Source organism: Alternaria burnsii, assembly GCF_013036055.1.
Source record: "Alternaria burnsii strain CBS107.38 chromosome Unknown 725, whole genome shotgun sequence".
NCBI lineage: Eukaryota > Fungi > Ascomycota > Dothideomycetes > Pleosporales > Pleosporaceae > Alternaria > Alternaria burnsii.
The window spans coordinates 338,024-352,587 of NW_024066123.1; the positions used below are offsets into that span (position 1 = coordinate 338,024).

The 14,564-nt window shown below is 50.7% G+C and overlaps 6 protein-coding genes across 6 annotated transcripts; all 6 read right to left on the bottom strand.

Moving 5' to 3' along the window:
* Positions 1-119: 119 nt before the first annotated feature.
* On the bottom strand, positions 120-1,808 carry GT037_009725 (26s proteasome non-atpase regulatory subunit 12; the record flags this gene model as incomplete). Its single annotated transcript, XM_038934772.1, has 5 exons — positions 120-737; positions 789-1,277; positions 1,328-1,564; positions 1,615-1,671; positions 1,722-1,808. The coding sequence occupies 5 exons, from the start codon at positions 1,806-1,808 to the stop codon at positions 120-122; spliced, it is 1,488 nt and encodes a 495-aa protein (XP_038782573.1).
* Positions 1,809-2,360: 552 nt separating this feature from the next.
* GT037_009726 (phosphatidylserine decarboxylase) lies at positions 2,361-3,760 on the bottom strand (the record flags this gene model as incomplete). Its single annotated transcript, XM_038934773.1, has 2 exons — positions 2,361-3,305; positions 3,359-3,760. The coding sequence occupies 2 exons, from the start codon at positions 3,758-3,760 to the stop codon at positions 2,361-2,363; spliced, it is 1,347 nt and encodes a 448-aa protein (XP_038782574.1).
* Positions 3,761-4,312: 552 nt separating this feature from the next.
* GT037_009727 (het-domain-containing) lies at positions 4,313-5,395 on the bottom strand (the record flags this gene model as incomplete). Its single annotated transcript, XM_038934774.1, has 1 exon — positions 4,313-5,395. The coding sequence occupies one exon, from the start codon at positions 5,393-5,395 to the stop codon at positions 4,313-4,315; it is 1,083 nt and encodes a 360-aa protein (XP_038782575.1).
* Positions 5,396-5,825: 430 nt separating this feature from the next.
* GT037_009728 (het-domain-containing) lies at positions 5,826-10,070 on the bottom strand (the record flags this gene model as incomplete). Its single annotated transcript, XM_038934775.1, has 6 exons — positions 5,826-5,832; positions 5,890-6,335; positions 6,785-8,376; positions 8,434-8,497; positions 9,066-9,755; positions 9,807-10,070. The coding sequence occupies 6 exons, from the start codon at positions 10,068-10,070 to the stop codon at positions 5,826-5,828; spliced, it is 3,063 nt and encodes a 1,020-aa protein (XP_038782576.1).
* Positions 10,071-11,701: 1,631 nt separating this feature from the next.
* GT037_009729 (galactose oxidase) lies at positions 11,702-12,763 on the bottom strand (the record flags this gene model as incomplete). The annotated part of the gene is made up of 1 exon (XM_038934776.1): positions 11,702-12,763. One exon carries the CDS (start codon positions 12,761-12,763, stop codon positions 11,702-11,704), a length of 1,062 nt encoding a protein of 353 aa, XP_038782577.1.
* Positions 12,764-13,093: 330 nt separating this feature from the next.
* Positions 13,094-14,056, bottom strand: GT037_009730 (uncharacterized protein; the record flags this gene model as incomplete). The annotated part of the gene is made up of 1 exon (XM_038934777.1): positions 13,094-14,056. One exon carries the CDS (start codon positions 14,054-14,056, stop codon positions 13,094-13,096), a length of 963 nt encoding a protein of 320 aa, XP_038782578.1.
* Between the last annotated feature and the right edge of the window lie 508 nt (positions 14,057-14,564).

The window sequence follows — 14,564 nt, forward strand, 5'->3', positions numbered from 1 at the left end:
ACTATCATACCCACTTCCATGCATCATCATCAGCGTTACAGTTCACAAGGCCATTACACAACCAAATGCAGTCCGTCTTGCACGCATGTCTTGAGGAGACCTGAGGATCTTCGCGACTCCTATTTCGCCTTGCCCTTGATCGCCTTGCTCTTGTCCACCTTGGTAGGCTGAATACGCGCCATCATTTCCTCTTTGGTGATGAGATGATCAACACGCTCAAGAAGACCCAGCAAGCTCTTCATGTTTCCGCTCCACTCGTTCAGCACATCGTCGGCATCCCTAGGCTTCGAAAACGTGACGATTCGGGCAGGTCGGTCGATCTTAGCGTAGATGGTCTTTGCAGATACTAGCTCGCTAATGTTCTTCTCTGTCTCATCTTCTGTGAGATCCAGCAGCTCTGTCAAACGCGGGATCTGAATGCGCGTGTAGTACTTGGCGACGACGCGGACGTTGTGCTCAATAACACGCTTTCGGAGGTCTTGCCATCTCTGGAATGCTTTGGGGTCGTCCGAGTCGTCCTTCTTCTCATCGAATACGTCCGTCTCTGTGAGGTGAGGTCCGAACTGCTTAGCTACCATTGGCCACCTCATAAGCTCGGGCACAGTGAAGAGCTTAACTAATTGTGCGTCTTGTGGGATCTGAGAGTTGCGAGAGTCACGCTGGATACGGTGAATGAGGTCGGACTGCTCGTTATCGTACGGCGAGAGGATGATAAAGTAGATGACGCGCTGAAGGATCTATGACTACGTTAGTAATAGTTTGCAGAGATACTCGGGCGTTGTACATACTGCTCGGAGCTTGTTAGGGTCCTCCTCCACAGCCTCGGTATCCAATACTTGTCGGTAGTGCTTGCAAACGTCCAGGTACTTGTTGTCGTGCTTCGCCAAGGTGATTTGCTGCTCGTAGTACTGGAGCTTGAGATCTGTTACATCGTCCTCTGGCTCAATGGGCGGGTCCTCGGGGCTTCGGTTCTTCTCCTTCTCCTCCCGCTCCTTCTGGTCCTTCTCAAGCTGCTCGGGAGTCTTCTTTGGTCTCCGGGCAAAATACCTTGTGCTGATCTTCCTGCTCAGAATACCAGCCTGCGTCCAGTCGCCCTTCTGTATGCATAGCGCGACTTGTTGTAGGATGAACTCGGTCTTCTCGCGGCGGGTCATGGAGCCGAACGTCTCGACTTGCAGCTCGCACAGAATGTCTGTCGCTGAATCAATGTCGCCTTGCTCCTTCTTGATGTTGGACAGGATGCGGGTTACGCGAGCGCGTTCGACTTCGACAAAGATCTGTTCCCGTGTCAGCAACAGCACGTGTCCCATCCGTTGGTGCCGCCTACCTTGCCCTCAGTAACTGTCCGTAGTGTCTCGATGACGGATAGCTTTGTCTCGAGGTTGGGTGTCTCATCCAGGAACCCCATGACTGTCTGCACCATCTTGGTGGTGGCTTGCTTGAGCTGTCCATGCTTCTTGGAGAGGAGCAGGACCTGCTCATTCATCAAGTTCCAGTCCTTCGCATTCTTTGCTATTGTGACGATGGCGATTATGATTCGGGAAGTGGAGGCGAGATCTGAGGCCTGGACAATGTCAATACATGCCCATGCGCACAAGGTTGCGAGTTATGTACCTGGCGGGTCTGCTTCTCGAGCGTGAGCAGCTTATCGATGCCAGCTTGCGGGTTGCTCTAATCAACTACATTAGCTTTGCTTCACTTTCGGGAGTCATTTAACATACAGAAGCTAGCTTCTCCGCCTCTGGAATAGCCGCATCGACTTCCTTGGTAAAGTCCTTGTCGGCCTTGAGCACTTCTCCGCTAGACATGGTGGCGGGGTCGTCGTGTGTATTTATCGGATATCGGGGTATCCACTTGCTCCCAGGTAAAGCAGAGGCTGTAGACGGAAGTGTCGAATGGGAGAGAGGAAAGTGTGGGATGGGGCGGCGACGTTGTTTGGTGGTGTTGCGGCTCGTCAGTGATGTAGAGATCCACGCTCCGAGCTGGGGCGCTTTGGCCACCGCCTTACGCTAGGTCCAAGCATCCGCCGAAGAGCCTCAGCCTCCCGCATCCCGGAGCAAGTACATCTCTTGCATCACAGATACCCGAATTTGGACTTGTTCCTCTTCGGACTGTACAATGATTCATCATTGCGCTACATTCTAGATATCTTAGCTGGCGCTCACCGTATGACGTATTCCCGATCGGATCAGCTCCCCTCAACTCAGCACTGGATGCTAAGCACCTGACACATCTGACGATTTGACACTCTTTGCTATCGTTATTGGAAGAATTAATTTCGGTATGAATAGGGTGCATAAGAACGTTAAGGGTCGATCAGCATTATGAGCTGATCCGCTGCTGCCTTTCAATCAGGCTTCTCAAGTAGCCTTCTTCACAGTCGCCAGCTTCGCCCTCACAGGCATATTGTGCTCTACATTCTGTGTATCCGGAAAGCCTTCCAACTCGACACCCTTCCTAAACAGTATACAATGCGTGCTTCCACCAAAGTGGAACATGCCCATCTCGTCGCCCTTCTTGACGTGTTGTCCCACCTTGACAGTGGTATCGCATGTTGAGACCTCAGTCATCCCGATACCCATGAAGCAGACCAGGCCAAGATCCTTGTTGTCTGCCTCGAGGAAGATGATGGCGCGTGTGGCAGTTGCAGTGAGGTAACCTTGGCCGGTCTTCTCGCCTTCTTCGTCGATACCACCCTTAGCTGAGGGATCACCGAGGCCTTCGAAAAGTGGTTCTGAGAAGTATGTGCCTTCAACGAGATACGACTTTACGACTTTGCCGCTGACGGGCGCGTGCCAGCGATGGTAGCTCATTGCAGATAGAAAGGCCTGGTAGATGGTGCCGCCAATGAACTGCTCGTGCAGCGGATCCATGGCGAGCATGTCCTTGAGTGAGTAAGGTTGACCCTTCAACCAGAAGCGGTCACGCTTGGAGACATTGCGTCCAACCTTGTACGGTTTCGACTCGCATGCGTTGGCAATGACGCTGTCGTCTTCAGGGCTGGCAACAGGTCGCTTGTCTTCGTAAAAGTGACGGGTGAAGAAGTCGTCCCATGACTTGTAACCATGATGTTCCTTGGATGGGTCGCATTGAAACATCTCTTCAAAGGAGTGAGACGTTTGGCCAATGTTGGCTGTCAATGCGAGATCGTGAGTGCCATGTTCGCTGAGCCAGCCGATCTTATCAGTACCGAGCACATATGCTGATGCTGGCGAGTCGAGAAACTCTGCCCATGCGTTGAGTACCTTTTTGATCATCTTGTTGACTTCGGGATCTAGGAAGAAGGCAAATCCGGATGGTGTACCCTGTGTAATGCGATTAGCATGTATTCGAATGAGGCTCAAGCAGATATACTCACCATTGGCCAGTCCAAAATGGCATTGAAAGGGGTTCCCACCATCCCAATAGAGTACTCATGGTCACTCCATTCCGGTGCTGTTGTAAGAATATGGTTGAACAGCTCCAACATGTGATGATAATCCCTGACCTGCTTATGGCCCACGGGATCGTTCTTGTACGGCTTCTTCGTAGGTATCTCTTCAAACATGGAGTTTACCAGGATGTAAATACGTGTGTTGTTCTCGATCAGATCCTTGAACTCTCGCAACACAGGATGCAGCTCTTTAGGATTGCCTTCTACCCGCTCGATGATGCCTGATAGCCATTTCTTGTGGACGCGGTGGTCTGCTGGAAGCCAGGAGCCCGTCCTGTGAACTTGGTGTTCCTCAGGTACGTTCTTGGTGTTCTCTTGATGCGACATGTTCAAGAATGTATTTGTATAGGGGTGCAGTATTCTAAGGAGGAGTAGTATGATCTTCAATAAGGTATCTGAGGATGTAGAGCATACAGTATGGTTGAGCATCATCTATACGTCATTTATACACGCTAGTCTGACAACAAGCAATTCGTCGCTTCTGCCCAGGCAGTAATCGTACATCGTATGTGCATGGTTTCAAACATTGATAGTATCAATTTTAGGACATCGCTACAACGTCCACTATCAAAAATGAGTGGGGTACATGGGCGCTCCGACCTAGTTGTGCTACCTCTCAAAACGACTTCCCAATCACTACGCTTTGAAAATGCTATGTAATGCCGCACCGTCGGCCTTGTGTTTATGATCAACCTGCCACAGAAAATTATCTCATCAGATAGCATGATATCCATACAGCCAGAAGAAGTGTCAGTTCTCTATCAGTTTTGTGGTCCTGCAATCCCACATTTTTTTCGTATTCTTCGTTTTTGATGACTTTCGGATGTATACATGTACGCCATTTCTTTACTAGGGCCGTTGACTTGATACAGATTCGTATCAGCATATGTTGATCATGCGTGTTTGCGTGGTAGTGGGTCTCTCTACTCCTGGTCCCCACCTTCCCTTCCTAGTCCCCGGGTTCCAACAATCAAGCTCCAGTGCCGCCCATAGATAGCACTCATCTATGATCTTGTAATTTTCAGCGACACGGCCGCGTTTGCGTAAGATGAAGGGCGTCCTTGCACCATCGATAGCGAATATCTCATCGCCTTGTTGAACTATCCGTTTCATTGAACTAATCCCAGGAAAACCGACGCTGAAGTGACTGGTGAACAACGGTCTTCCTTTTCTTGAAGTTTGACAGATACGGATGAATTCCGATAAGTCTGTATCTTCAATACTGGGGTCGTTCATAATGAGAGCTTCCGGTCTTTCAGACCCAGAAGTAACGGTACCAGGGTGGAAGCCAGAGGTTCCGTGTGAAGGCTTATGAGGATCAGTCGTTGATACATTGTCTACATCTGCTTTGAAAAAAGCTACAAGCGATCGAACACTGTAGCTCCTGATACGGTCGAACGGTTCCTGGTCCCAATCATAATACACTGCATCATTGCCATAATCTTTTCCTCTTTTCCTCTTCTTGAGAGAGGGCCTGAAGACCATTGGTACATCGATACGATCAATGTAATGTGCTCGTACACAAAATCGTGGCAACAAGCTGTTCGAATTGACAGGCGGCCCTATGATAGAGAAGGTGGCAGATTGCTGGGGAATATCCGAAGGGTTTGATGGCATTACGAGTTGTGCGCGCCAGGGAGTTGCACGATGCCCCTCAGAGTAAGGCAAGGTGAGATGATGGCTATTACTGGAAGCTACTCTCTCCAGATACCCAGCGATATCTACCCGGTTCATGTAGGATCTTCGTACTCTGTTGTTCAGTAAAGATCTATGCCGGTAAACGCCCACGTGTGATAGGATATCCAGATTGCCTTGAGTGATGATGATAGCTGCAATTGCGTTACGCCAGACGACATCAAGGTCCAGAGAGTAGTCAACAGGTATAAGTGATCTAGCCTGAGGTTCCATCAAGCTCAAGACCGCATAGACCTCATCTCGTGGATCAGTGGCGTTGCATTTCATGGCTGCCTGCAAACAAGCAACGATCCCAGCTTCGATCGTCCGACACGTCGACCATTTCAAGGCGGATGGAATCCGAAGACGATTCTGCTTGCGAAGACTCTCCATGCGGTCCATGACGGCGGAGTCCAATAGTAGTACGTTGTTGTTCACATGTAAGCATACCTCTCGCGCCAAGGCCACTTCTTGAATGACCCAGACCCGGCGGAAATACCTAAGTGACAGGAGATGATGTAGATCAGAACATAGTGGCGTTTGAATTCCCGTGTAGTTCTCAGATCCTGTGCAGCGTAGCCAGCTAAACAACCGGTTGTAATCCCGTAAAGAGGCCGTTAACGAAGAGTCCTGAATACAGATGCGAACACTCCGAGCATTGGAGTAAATCTGATCCATGAACCCGACTTGATGATTACGTTCGTTGACATTCGTCTGGTCAATACCTGGTCAAGATTTTGCATCAGCAGGCGCTGCGTTGAGTTATGGATCGGAAGCTCTACGTACATATTGCATCAATCCAGAGCCTTCGTATACCGCCAGACCGCCTAAGCTGAAGGAGAACAGCATAGCAGTTTGCAGTGACAGGTATGAAACCACCTGCTTCACACTGAACAGTCATGCAATGAGACGCGTCCCCACCCTCTGTGGCCCACGTATATGATACAGCATCGTAAACAGGGTCATCGTCCAGATTAACATGGATTATCTGGCACCGGAGTGCATCTTGATCGCTGCCCGGAAGAACGAGGACGAGTCGTATTTCGCGGCCGAGTTTGTACTTCAGCTTTGTGTATTGATAAGAAGCTGTCGCATCACTCTTGTGAATGTGGGCTGTCGGAGATGAGGTTTCGAACACAGCCTCACCACAACTGAGGCAGCTCCTTATCGCGTCGAACTTGCGTATATCCGGATGCTTGCATAACGATTCGGTCATCGTGATGGATAGCTAACGTACAAGAGTCACAAGTCCGTTCGAAGGTTGGGCAGTATCAGACCACCGACAGTGCAGCGGCTATGAGTTGTAGGGGAAGCTGACAAGCAGAGTCTAGACTCTTGGTGCATGCATGGTGCATGCATGGTGCGGACTGTGCTTGACCAATCGGTGGTTGCTACAGTCACGCCAGGCTGAGACTGAGTCCTCTGATTAAATCAGGAGAGTGCGCATCAATGTAGATTGATTTTTTGTGTTCCTAAGGCATCCATATGGCGGAACGGATTGAAATCCCATCGTTGATCGAGTCCCGTTCCTGATGTCGTCCAACAATCCATATGTGATAACGCAAACAGGTAACAGTCACCAACGATCGTATAGCTTCGGCGGCCGGCATCGCTCTGTCTTACAGTATTATCAGATCTAAGAATCAGTGGAACTGTGCAGCCATCGATTGCCCATACAGTGTCGCCTACATCGAAGTCGTGGTTCGTTATCGCAGGTAGATATTCAGCTCGAAAGATGTATTTGTTCTTCCCCAGTGTTTGAAGCTCAGTGCAAAACTGTTGGAGACCAGCCCAATGGAGATTTGAAAAACTCCTCATAGCCGAGATACTATCTGGCTGAAGTTGCGAGTCATCGAGGCGCATGTAAAAGGGGTTGAAGAGCCACTGGAATCGTGTAGGCCATAGCTGCATATCGAAATCTTTAAGCGTCGAGTGATCTTCGATTAAAACCTTCAAGCTGACACCAAAATCCTGGGCGTCTTGCCATTGCGAACTCCCATTATCTTGCTTGGTTGTGCTGTCGATAGTCGCGAGGCAGTGTCCACGAACTTCCAAGGACGGCTTCGAAGAGAGGCTAGTTGGCCAGCTTGCAGGTATATCGACCGCTGCTCCCCAATCTATCTCGCTGAGCCGACGAGTCGATGACCTGCTCCCCATCAATTTCTCTAGAGATCTCCAGGGACCTATCTTCGATGTTTGGAATTGAGGACGCAGCGTAATTTCGCCATCGTATTCTGCCCAGTCCGGCACCCAAGTCGGCAAGCACTTGTGCGCGGGTCTAGCTCTGAGTGACGCGTATGCTAAGATCTCAAAGTCTTCTCTACAGATGATGATCGCGGCGGCTGCATGTGTCATCACCTCCTCCACGGTTTGCGAGTAATCGATCTCAATGAGGCTCTGCAGACGCTCGCCAACCAAGCCCAAAAGACCATACACTTTATCTCTAGGATCTGTAGACGAGCAGTTGTGTGTCATTTGTAACATCGTGAGTAGATCCCTCGTCGGAGCACTGACTAGCGGATCCCAAGCTAATGGGCCAGGGACTTGCAGTCTGGATATTTTGGCTCTTCCTCGGATACGGCTCATCAGATTGGCGTCCATAGGACAGGATGCATTCCCCGTGACCATCGTTAACTTTTGCGCCAGTGCTACTTCTTGAATCACCCACACTCGTGAGGCCCATCTCTTTGCGAAAAGTTTCTTCAACGCGATCTGACGTCTCTCGGTGTCCATCCACAGAGTGCGCGAGCCGAATCCTAAATCTTCTTCTCCTAGGTAGACCAAAACCTGTGACGCGCCCGAGTAGATCCTTGCCATAATCGCAACCTGCTGGTTCCTCTCTTGCAGATTACTCTGATCGATAGCAAGTGCATCGACCCACAACATTCTTTCTTGTGAAATCAACCTCAGCCTGCGCAATGCAGACGCACAGCTTGATGTTACTGGCAGATCAGAGACTTGTTCCTCTCCAAAGTAAGCGCAGTTGATCCGCTGCGATAAGCTAGCGTCCCCATCTTCGGAGGCCCAGGTATACGAGAGAGCCTCGTATTCGATGTCATCGTCCAGGTTCGCGTGGAGAAGGTCGCATCGGATAGGTTCGTGGAATTCGCCAGGGTAGAGACACAAGAGGCGAATATCTTCACCCTCTGAGGGGTCCAGCGGCCGATATCGGAAGCTGTTGGAATTTTGGGATGGTGAGAAGCGCGTGAGTTTGGTGTCTGGCATCGCGACGCGCTCCTCGTAAAGCGCGTGCGGGTTTCTTGGTATGACTGAAGAGAAATTCAGTCAATGCGTACGCGGAGGCAGATCCTGCAGATCCGGTTTACAATAGGCCGAGTTATGGTACTTGAACGCATCGCGATAGGTTTTGCCGAGGCCGCGCAGAGCAACCTTGATACATATGATATATATCGTGAAATCTAAAAATACCTCGGGTGTGTGTGGAGAGCAAACAGGGGATACTTTGAGCATGACGCGACGTTTTGCAGTGCTCTGAGAGGTTCCTGCAGCTGTTGTGGACGCGTGGCTGTGGCTGCTCGGCTGTGGCTGGGCTGGTGACGCAAACCTTATGCGCTTGACGTGGACCGAAGCGCAGCCCCTAATCTTGAACATCATTTCAGCAGCTCCTCGCCGGCCATATCTTCTCGGAGTACCAAGTACATTCGCAGCCACTAGTATAGCTCTGTGCAAATTCAATGGTCAGCATCGCTTACACGGTAATGGTGCTTACCGATGCTGATTGTACAGGGCGAGGTAGCTCGATAGTCCTCTACATCACAAATCACCAGAGTAGGCTGTCAAAGATGGTGGAACCGTTGGCAGATGCAAATGTATTCTGTGAGTATGTACAGTGAGAAAATTTGTGAAAATATATAGACAAGAAGGTGCCCAAAGTGGACGGAGACGCAGCTTACGCTGGGCTAATAGTCTGTGCCGGACCTGCGACAAACGCTTATACGACAGGCCATCCACTGGAGAAGTCAATCTTGTTGATACCGAACTTCTTCTGGCCATCGCCGTAACCAATGCGGGTGTCGACGTAGTGGTAGTATAGGACAGGTCCCTCCTTGGGGTCGTAGTAGACACCCTGACCACCAGGTCCGTAAACCCAGCCGTGAGACTCCAAGACAGTGGTACCGCCACCCTGAAGGCAGTCCTTACCACTCTTGTCCTTGAAGCCACCTGTGGCGCTGGTAGACCTGCAGACCTGAATCTTGTATTCCTGGCCCTTGGCAGGCCTGTTGGTATCGAAACCGCAGCACTTGCCAACAGAGAAGAAGAGGTAGTGGTAGTTGCCGTTCTTAGCAATGAACGGAGCTTCCTGAGCATGCTCGCCGTCAGGCTTGAAAGCAATGTTTGTAACTGTGGAAGAGCTGGTCTTCACGGGTGGGTTGGCCATGTTCTGGCTGAAGAGGTCGTTCCAGAACGAACCGAAGGACATGACGAACTTCGATCCGTCCCAGTAAAGTGCACCATCGATGGCGTTGTAGTTCTTTCCAGCGCTCGATTGGATGCCAGTTGCGCCGAGATCGGTCCAAGTGCTGAGGTCCTTGCTGGTCGCAACACCGATGGCAGAGTTTTGGACACCGAAAGAGGAGACAGTGTAGTAAAGGTAGTATGTGTCACCGACTAGCGTAACGTCAGGAGCCTGAGTTTGGTTAGCTTGTCTTCAACTATTTAGACATATGCTAGTGCTTACCCAAAGATCGTCCTTGCCAGCCAAGTTGATCTTGGAACCAGCCGGAATCGCGGCACCCTTGTAGGTCCAGGGGCCAGTGATCGAAGGTGCGCTGTGGATAGCAATCTTTCCACCAGTCGAGAAACGGAAGTAGGTGCCATCAGAGCGACGGATTAGGGCTGGATCGTGAGCATTGTTGCAGATACCAGAGCAAGCCATGGGGTCGGCATAGCCGTAGACTGCGGTAACAGCCGAAAGCAACGAAGCAACAATAGAGTAACGCATCCTGGCGATTGGTAGCGAACGGAAGAGAAAAGGCTTGGAAAGCTTGAATGTGAGTGATAATGGAAACGAAACAACTGCGGCTGGTAAACAACCTATATATTACCGGTGGTATATATCAACCCTGAGAAACATCCCAATATGGACCATCCCGAAACCTTTGGTATGGACCAGACGTGAACAGACGAAATTGACAGTGCTGGCATAGTCCACTTTCTTAGTGGTGGAAACGTGAATCTCGGTATGTGCATTAAGAAGCCGGTACGGAGAATTTGCTCAGAGCATGCCTAGCAGGCAATCTAGCGTGAGGGGTGCAGATGGTGTTTCACGTCTCAAGGGATAACCGCGATATGTGACTGGTGGATCGTACGAGTGAAGACAGCAGGTGTAGGTGCAGGGTGTTAGGGGGCTTGCAAGTGCGTCGGAAATCGGCCGGCTTGGAAATTGTGTAGTTGGTGACAAGCGCCACATCCGTACCTGCCCAGTAATGCTTAAACGCCTGAGGCGATTCCAAGGCTACGGCACGGATACTGAAACGTGCCTAGCTAAAGGCCTGGTTCAGTGGCGCAGCATAATATGAAGCAGTCTCGGCAGTGGAATTCTCGCTCTTGCAACTACAAAGAGAAACAGCGAAGGCGCATAAGGCGAATAGAGCATTCCATGGAGGTTGTGGTAGTTGCGATATTGACAGATCAATGACCCTGGCGGTGACATTGATGGTGGTGAATTCGCTCCGAGGTTCCTTTTTTAGCGTTAAATCAGCCACGCTACCTCTTTTTTGAACTGTCTCCTGCTTCTTGCGGCTACTACGCTCCGCAAAGATCATCGTCGCGCATGTATCCATCGCAAAGCTATAGTTGATCGTCGAACTCTATTGCGATGATGAACGATGGTACTCATTGAAATCCTATCGCCTTCCGGACGGACTGAGATCTGCCGAAACAAGACCTCCTGCTTACCGCCGGCACATCACAAGCGAGTAACCCAGAAATGTCAGACGGTGAAACTAGTGCCATATATTTCACCTTAATCTAAACAAGCCTTTGTTTCTATGATATCCGGTTACCCGTTACTTTGACCCCAACACGAGCATCTGTCTCACACATTTCAAGACTATATTTGTGGCGTCGGCAGCAGTTCGGCAGAATGCAAGCACGTTACCCACGAGTAAGGGAACACCATGGGCACTGCACGTAGCAGCTTCTCCCGCAGACGTTTCCCTTGACAGCGAATCTTATGCGAATCCCACTTCTTGTAGGCCCCAGGCTTCTAGATGCCTTCCCCTGGGCTGTTGTGGGCCTTATGACCGGTATCCTGTTTCAGACTTGACCAAAAGCTAGCACCGCTCACTGTGCGCATCGATTCATGATGTACTTGAGGAAAAGAAGGAGTACATTGACTAGATATTTCGCACGATATGGTTTAGTAAAACGAGTGGTCTACCCCATATCGACATTCCGACTCTTGCAAGTGATTGAAGCAAGACCGTCCCGATCTGAGGAAACCAGCTTGTTGTCTCAGCATTTCTCTCCACTCAAAATATCACAAATGCTGTCCCAAGGACATTCCTAGTTCGAGTCATTCCACGCCGGTCGCAACCGGCTACCGGTTCCTTATCATGCCATCATCCAGGTTTACAACACAAAGGCGTCGAAGTCAGACACTGGCGCACCGCTCTGACTTACGCCACCCCCAGGAATGTAAATTTTCCCGTTTACACTCGCAGCGTAGGTTCCGTGTCTAGGTAGCCTCATTCTCCCAGTTTTCACCCATCGGTCCCGGACAGTGTCGTATGCCTCAACCTGATCAAACACCCCAGTTTCCGATCGCGCATTGCCCTCGCCGCCAAAGACGTATATCTTCTTTCCAATTACACCAGCCGCAACACCGCCCCTAGGAGTAGGCATGCGCGCCGCGCTAGTCTTCCAACCGGCGTGGAGATCACAGAGATCAAGAACAAAGACCGTGTCGCGAACGTTCTCCTGTCCGTCATCTCGTCCACCTAGAACATACATCTTTCCGCCTACCACTGCCGCACCTGCATGATCTCGGGCTTCTGGCAAATACTTTGCAGCCTCTGGGACGGAGAGCCACGTATTCGTGTTAGTATCGAAGATAGAAACAACTGAGACGCTATTCTGAGTGCCGTTCTCGAACAGCTCAAGTTCCGTCATGCCGCCGGCGAGATAGATCTTTGACTGGTAGGTACCGACGGCTGCACTACCTCTTTCTTCCCCAGCGGGTACACCTGGTATCATCTTCCATAAATCAGTGACAGGATCGTACACCCAAGAGTCGGGCACTCCGCCCCACACCCTCTTTCCTCCGTCCGCTTCGCCTGTCTCCGCCAAACCGCCCAAGACATATATCTTTCCATCCACCACAGCGACATTGGCGTGATTTAGTCCTCGTGGCATGCCGGCTTTGGTGATCCATATATCGTCTGTGATCGAGTAAGACTGCATCAACGAAGTAGTGTATACAGGCGGAAACGAAGTGTTGGACGGGACAACGCCGCCGAGGATTGCGATAGTGGATGGCGGAACGAAAACAGTCGTGTGTTCTTGGCGAGGAGAAAGTGGGATAGGGGCAAGTGGTGTCCATGAAGGCGACAAACAACAAGATGGTGCACATGATGCGGCGGCGATGAGCAGACCCGCAGCCAACAAGGTAGGGTTGAATATGGAAAAAAGCATTGTAATTGTGAAGATTCTCAGATGGTATGCTAGGGAAGCTGTCGCACTTTATGGTTGCTGGAAAGTAACAAACACACAGTATATATATGTGTGTATACTGCTACATCACCTTTGGACCCAGTGTGAAACCTACTTGACTATGTTGGGAACTGGAGACATTCTTGGTGCTGAAGTCTAGAGCCGACCTCAGGTCCGCAAATCCGAGTGACAGCATCGGACATGTGGTGGAACATCAACGCAGACTGTCTGCGCATTACGCACTGCACTACCAAGCTTGGAAAACAATCATGTACAGTACAACTCGTACCCCGATCTCTCGTCCGGACTCGGTTACGCCTCAGCGCTTTGCCGAAATATCTCTTCCGAGTGTTTCTTCCAGATTGTGAAATGCGTCTTGCCTTTCAGGATCTTGAGTTTTCCGCCCCCCAACCGCTCATCAACCCACTGCGCACCTTTCAATGGCGCCTGCGCATCTTGGTCGCCATGTATTAGCCACACTCGCTCGTTGTCCACGTCCTTCAAGTCAAAGCCCCAATCTTCCGTAAGTACAGCGCCGTCATGCATGCACCCACCAGAGCCTTGCTTGAAGGTCTCAAGTAGTGATGCAACAACATCATCGAGATTAGTTTCTCCTTTTTCGTCACGAAACTGCTCTTTCTCTTCTTCAGTCTTAGCCTGGTCTTCGAGGACGCGCTTAAGATGAGAAGGGTCCCTAGTAAGATAGGGGCGAATGAGGACGTGTGGCAGAAAGACATGGAGGGCTCCCTGGCGTAACAACCATAGCGTTATGTCTCTGGCGTGCCATGGGAGATATGGTGCAAAGTCTACGAGCGCCTCGATAGGTCCAATGCCGCATACGACAGTTGTAGCTCGGAGTCTCTCTTTGGGGATGAAGCGTGCGCAAGCCAAAGCATATGGTCCGCCTCCGCTAGCACCTAACACACTGAATCGATCAATATTGAGGTAGTCGGCAAGGCTCACGACATCGCTTGGCCAGTCAATGAGGCGACGGTCAGCGAGAGTCGAATCTCCACAGCCCGGTCGATCGATAGTAATGAGACGTGCGCCGATGTCTCTGCAGAGCTTGTCCCAACTTCTTCCGACGAGTCGGCAGCCTGGAAGACCATGGAAGAGGAAGACGACTGGATGGGAGGGGTCCGTAGAGCCGTAGGTTGCAAAGCCAAGAGTGCGTCCGTCAGGTAGGCTGAGCACTTGGCATTCGTTGGGTCGGAGTTGGAGCTTCGCAGGGTTCGGAGGCGACGAAGGAGCGCGATCTCCGAAGAGGCTGAACATTGTGTCAAGATATGATGTAGTGTCTTCCGTCAGCACGAGTTTGGTTTTAAGACTTGGTATACAGTGATTAGAATGTAAGAGTCAAGAGCTTTAAGTTCGCAGTTCATATAACTTGAGGCAACGTTAAATTCCCGGCTTCTTGCTGACATGTCGGACTACAACTTGATCCTACATCCCGTGAACGGAAGGCCGTTCTGCGATGCACCAATGACATTGGTGGCTGAGGGCCTTACTGTCTGGCGCTGCTCGTGAGCTCTTTGGATAGCTGCTGCCTACCACAGATCATGTGATGCGCATGCAATTGGCCAACTAAGCGACGGCCTATTGATGAAGTCTGTTGTATCTTCCTCATCGTGTCCACAGCTTGTAACATACGGACATTAATCGTGATGGTGAAGGGGTCGACGACTGCGATGCGACACCAGCCCCTGTTAGGTCAGGGTCGGAGGGTCGGAAGTCGGCAGTTGAGCCTATCTTTAGCACATGCATCACCATGGGGCTTCTTCTT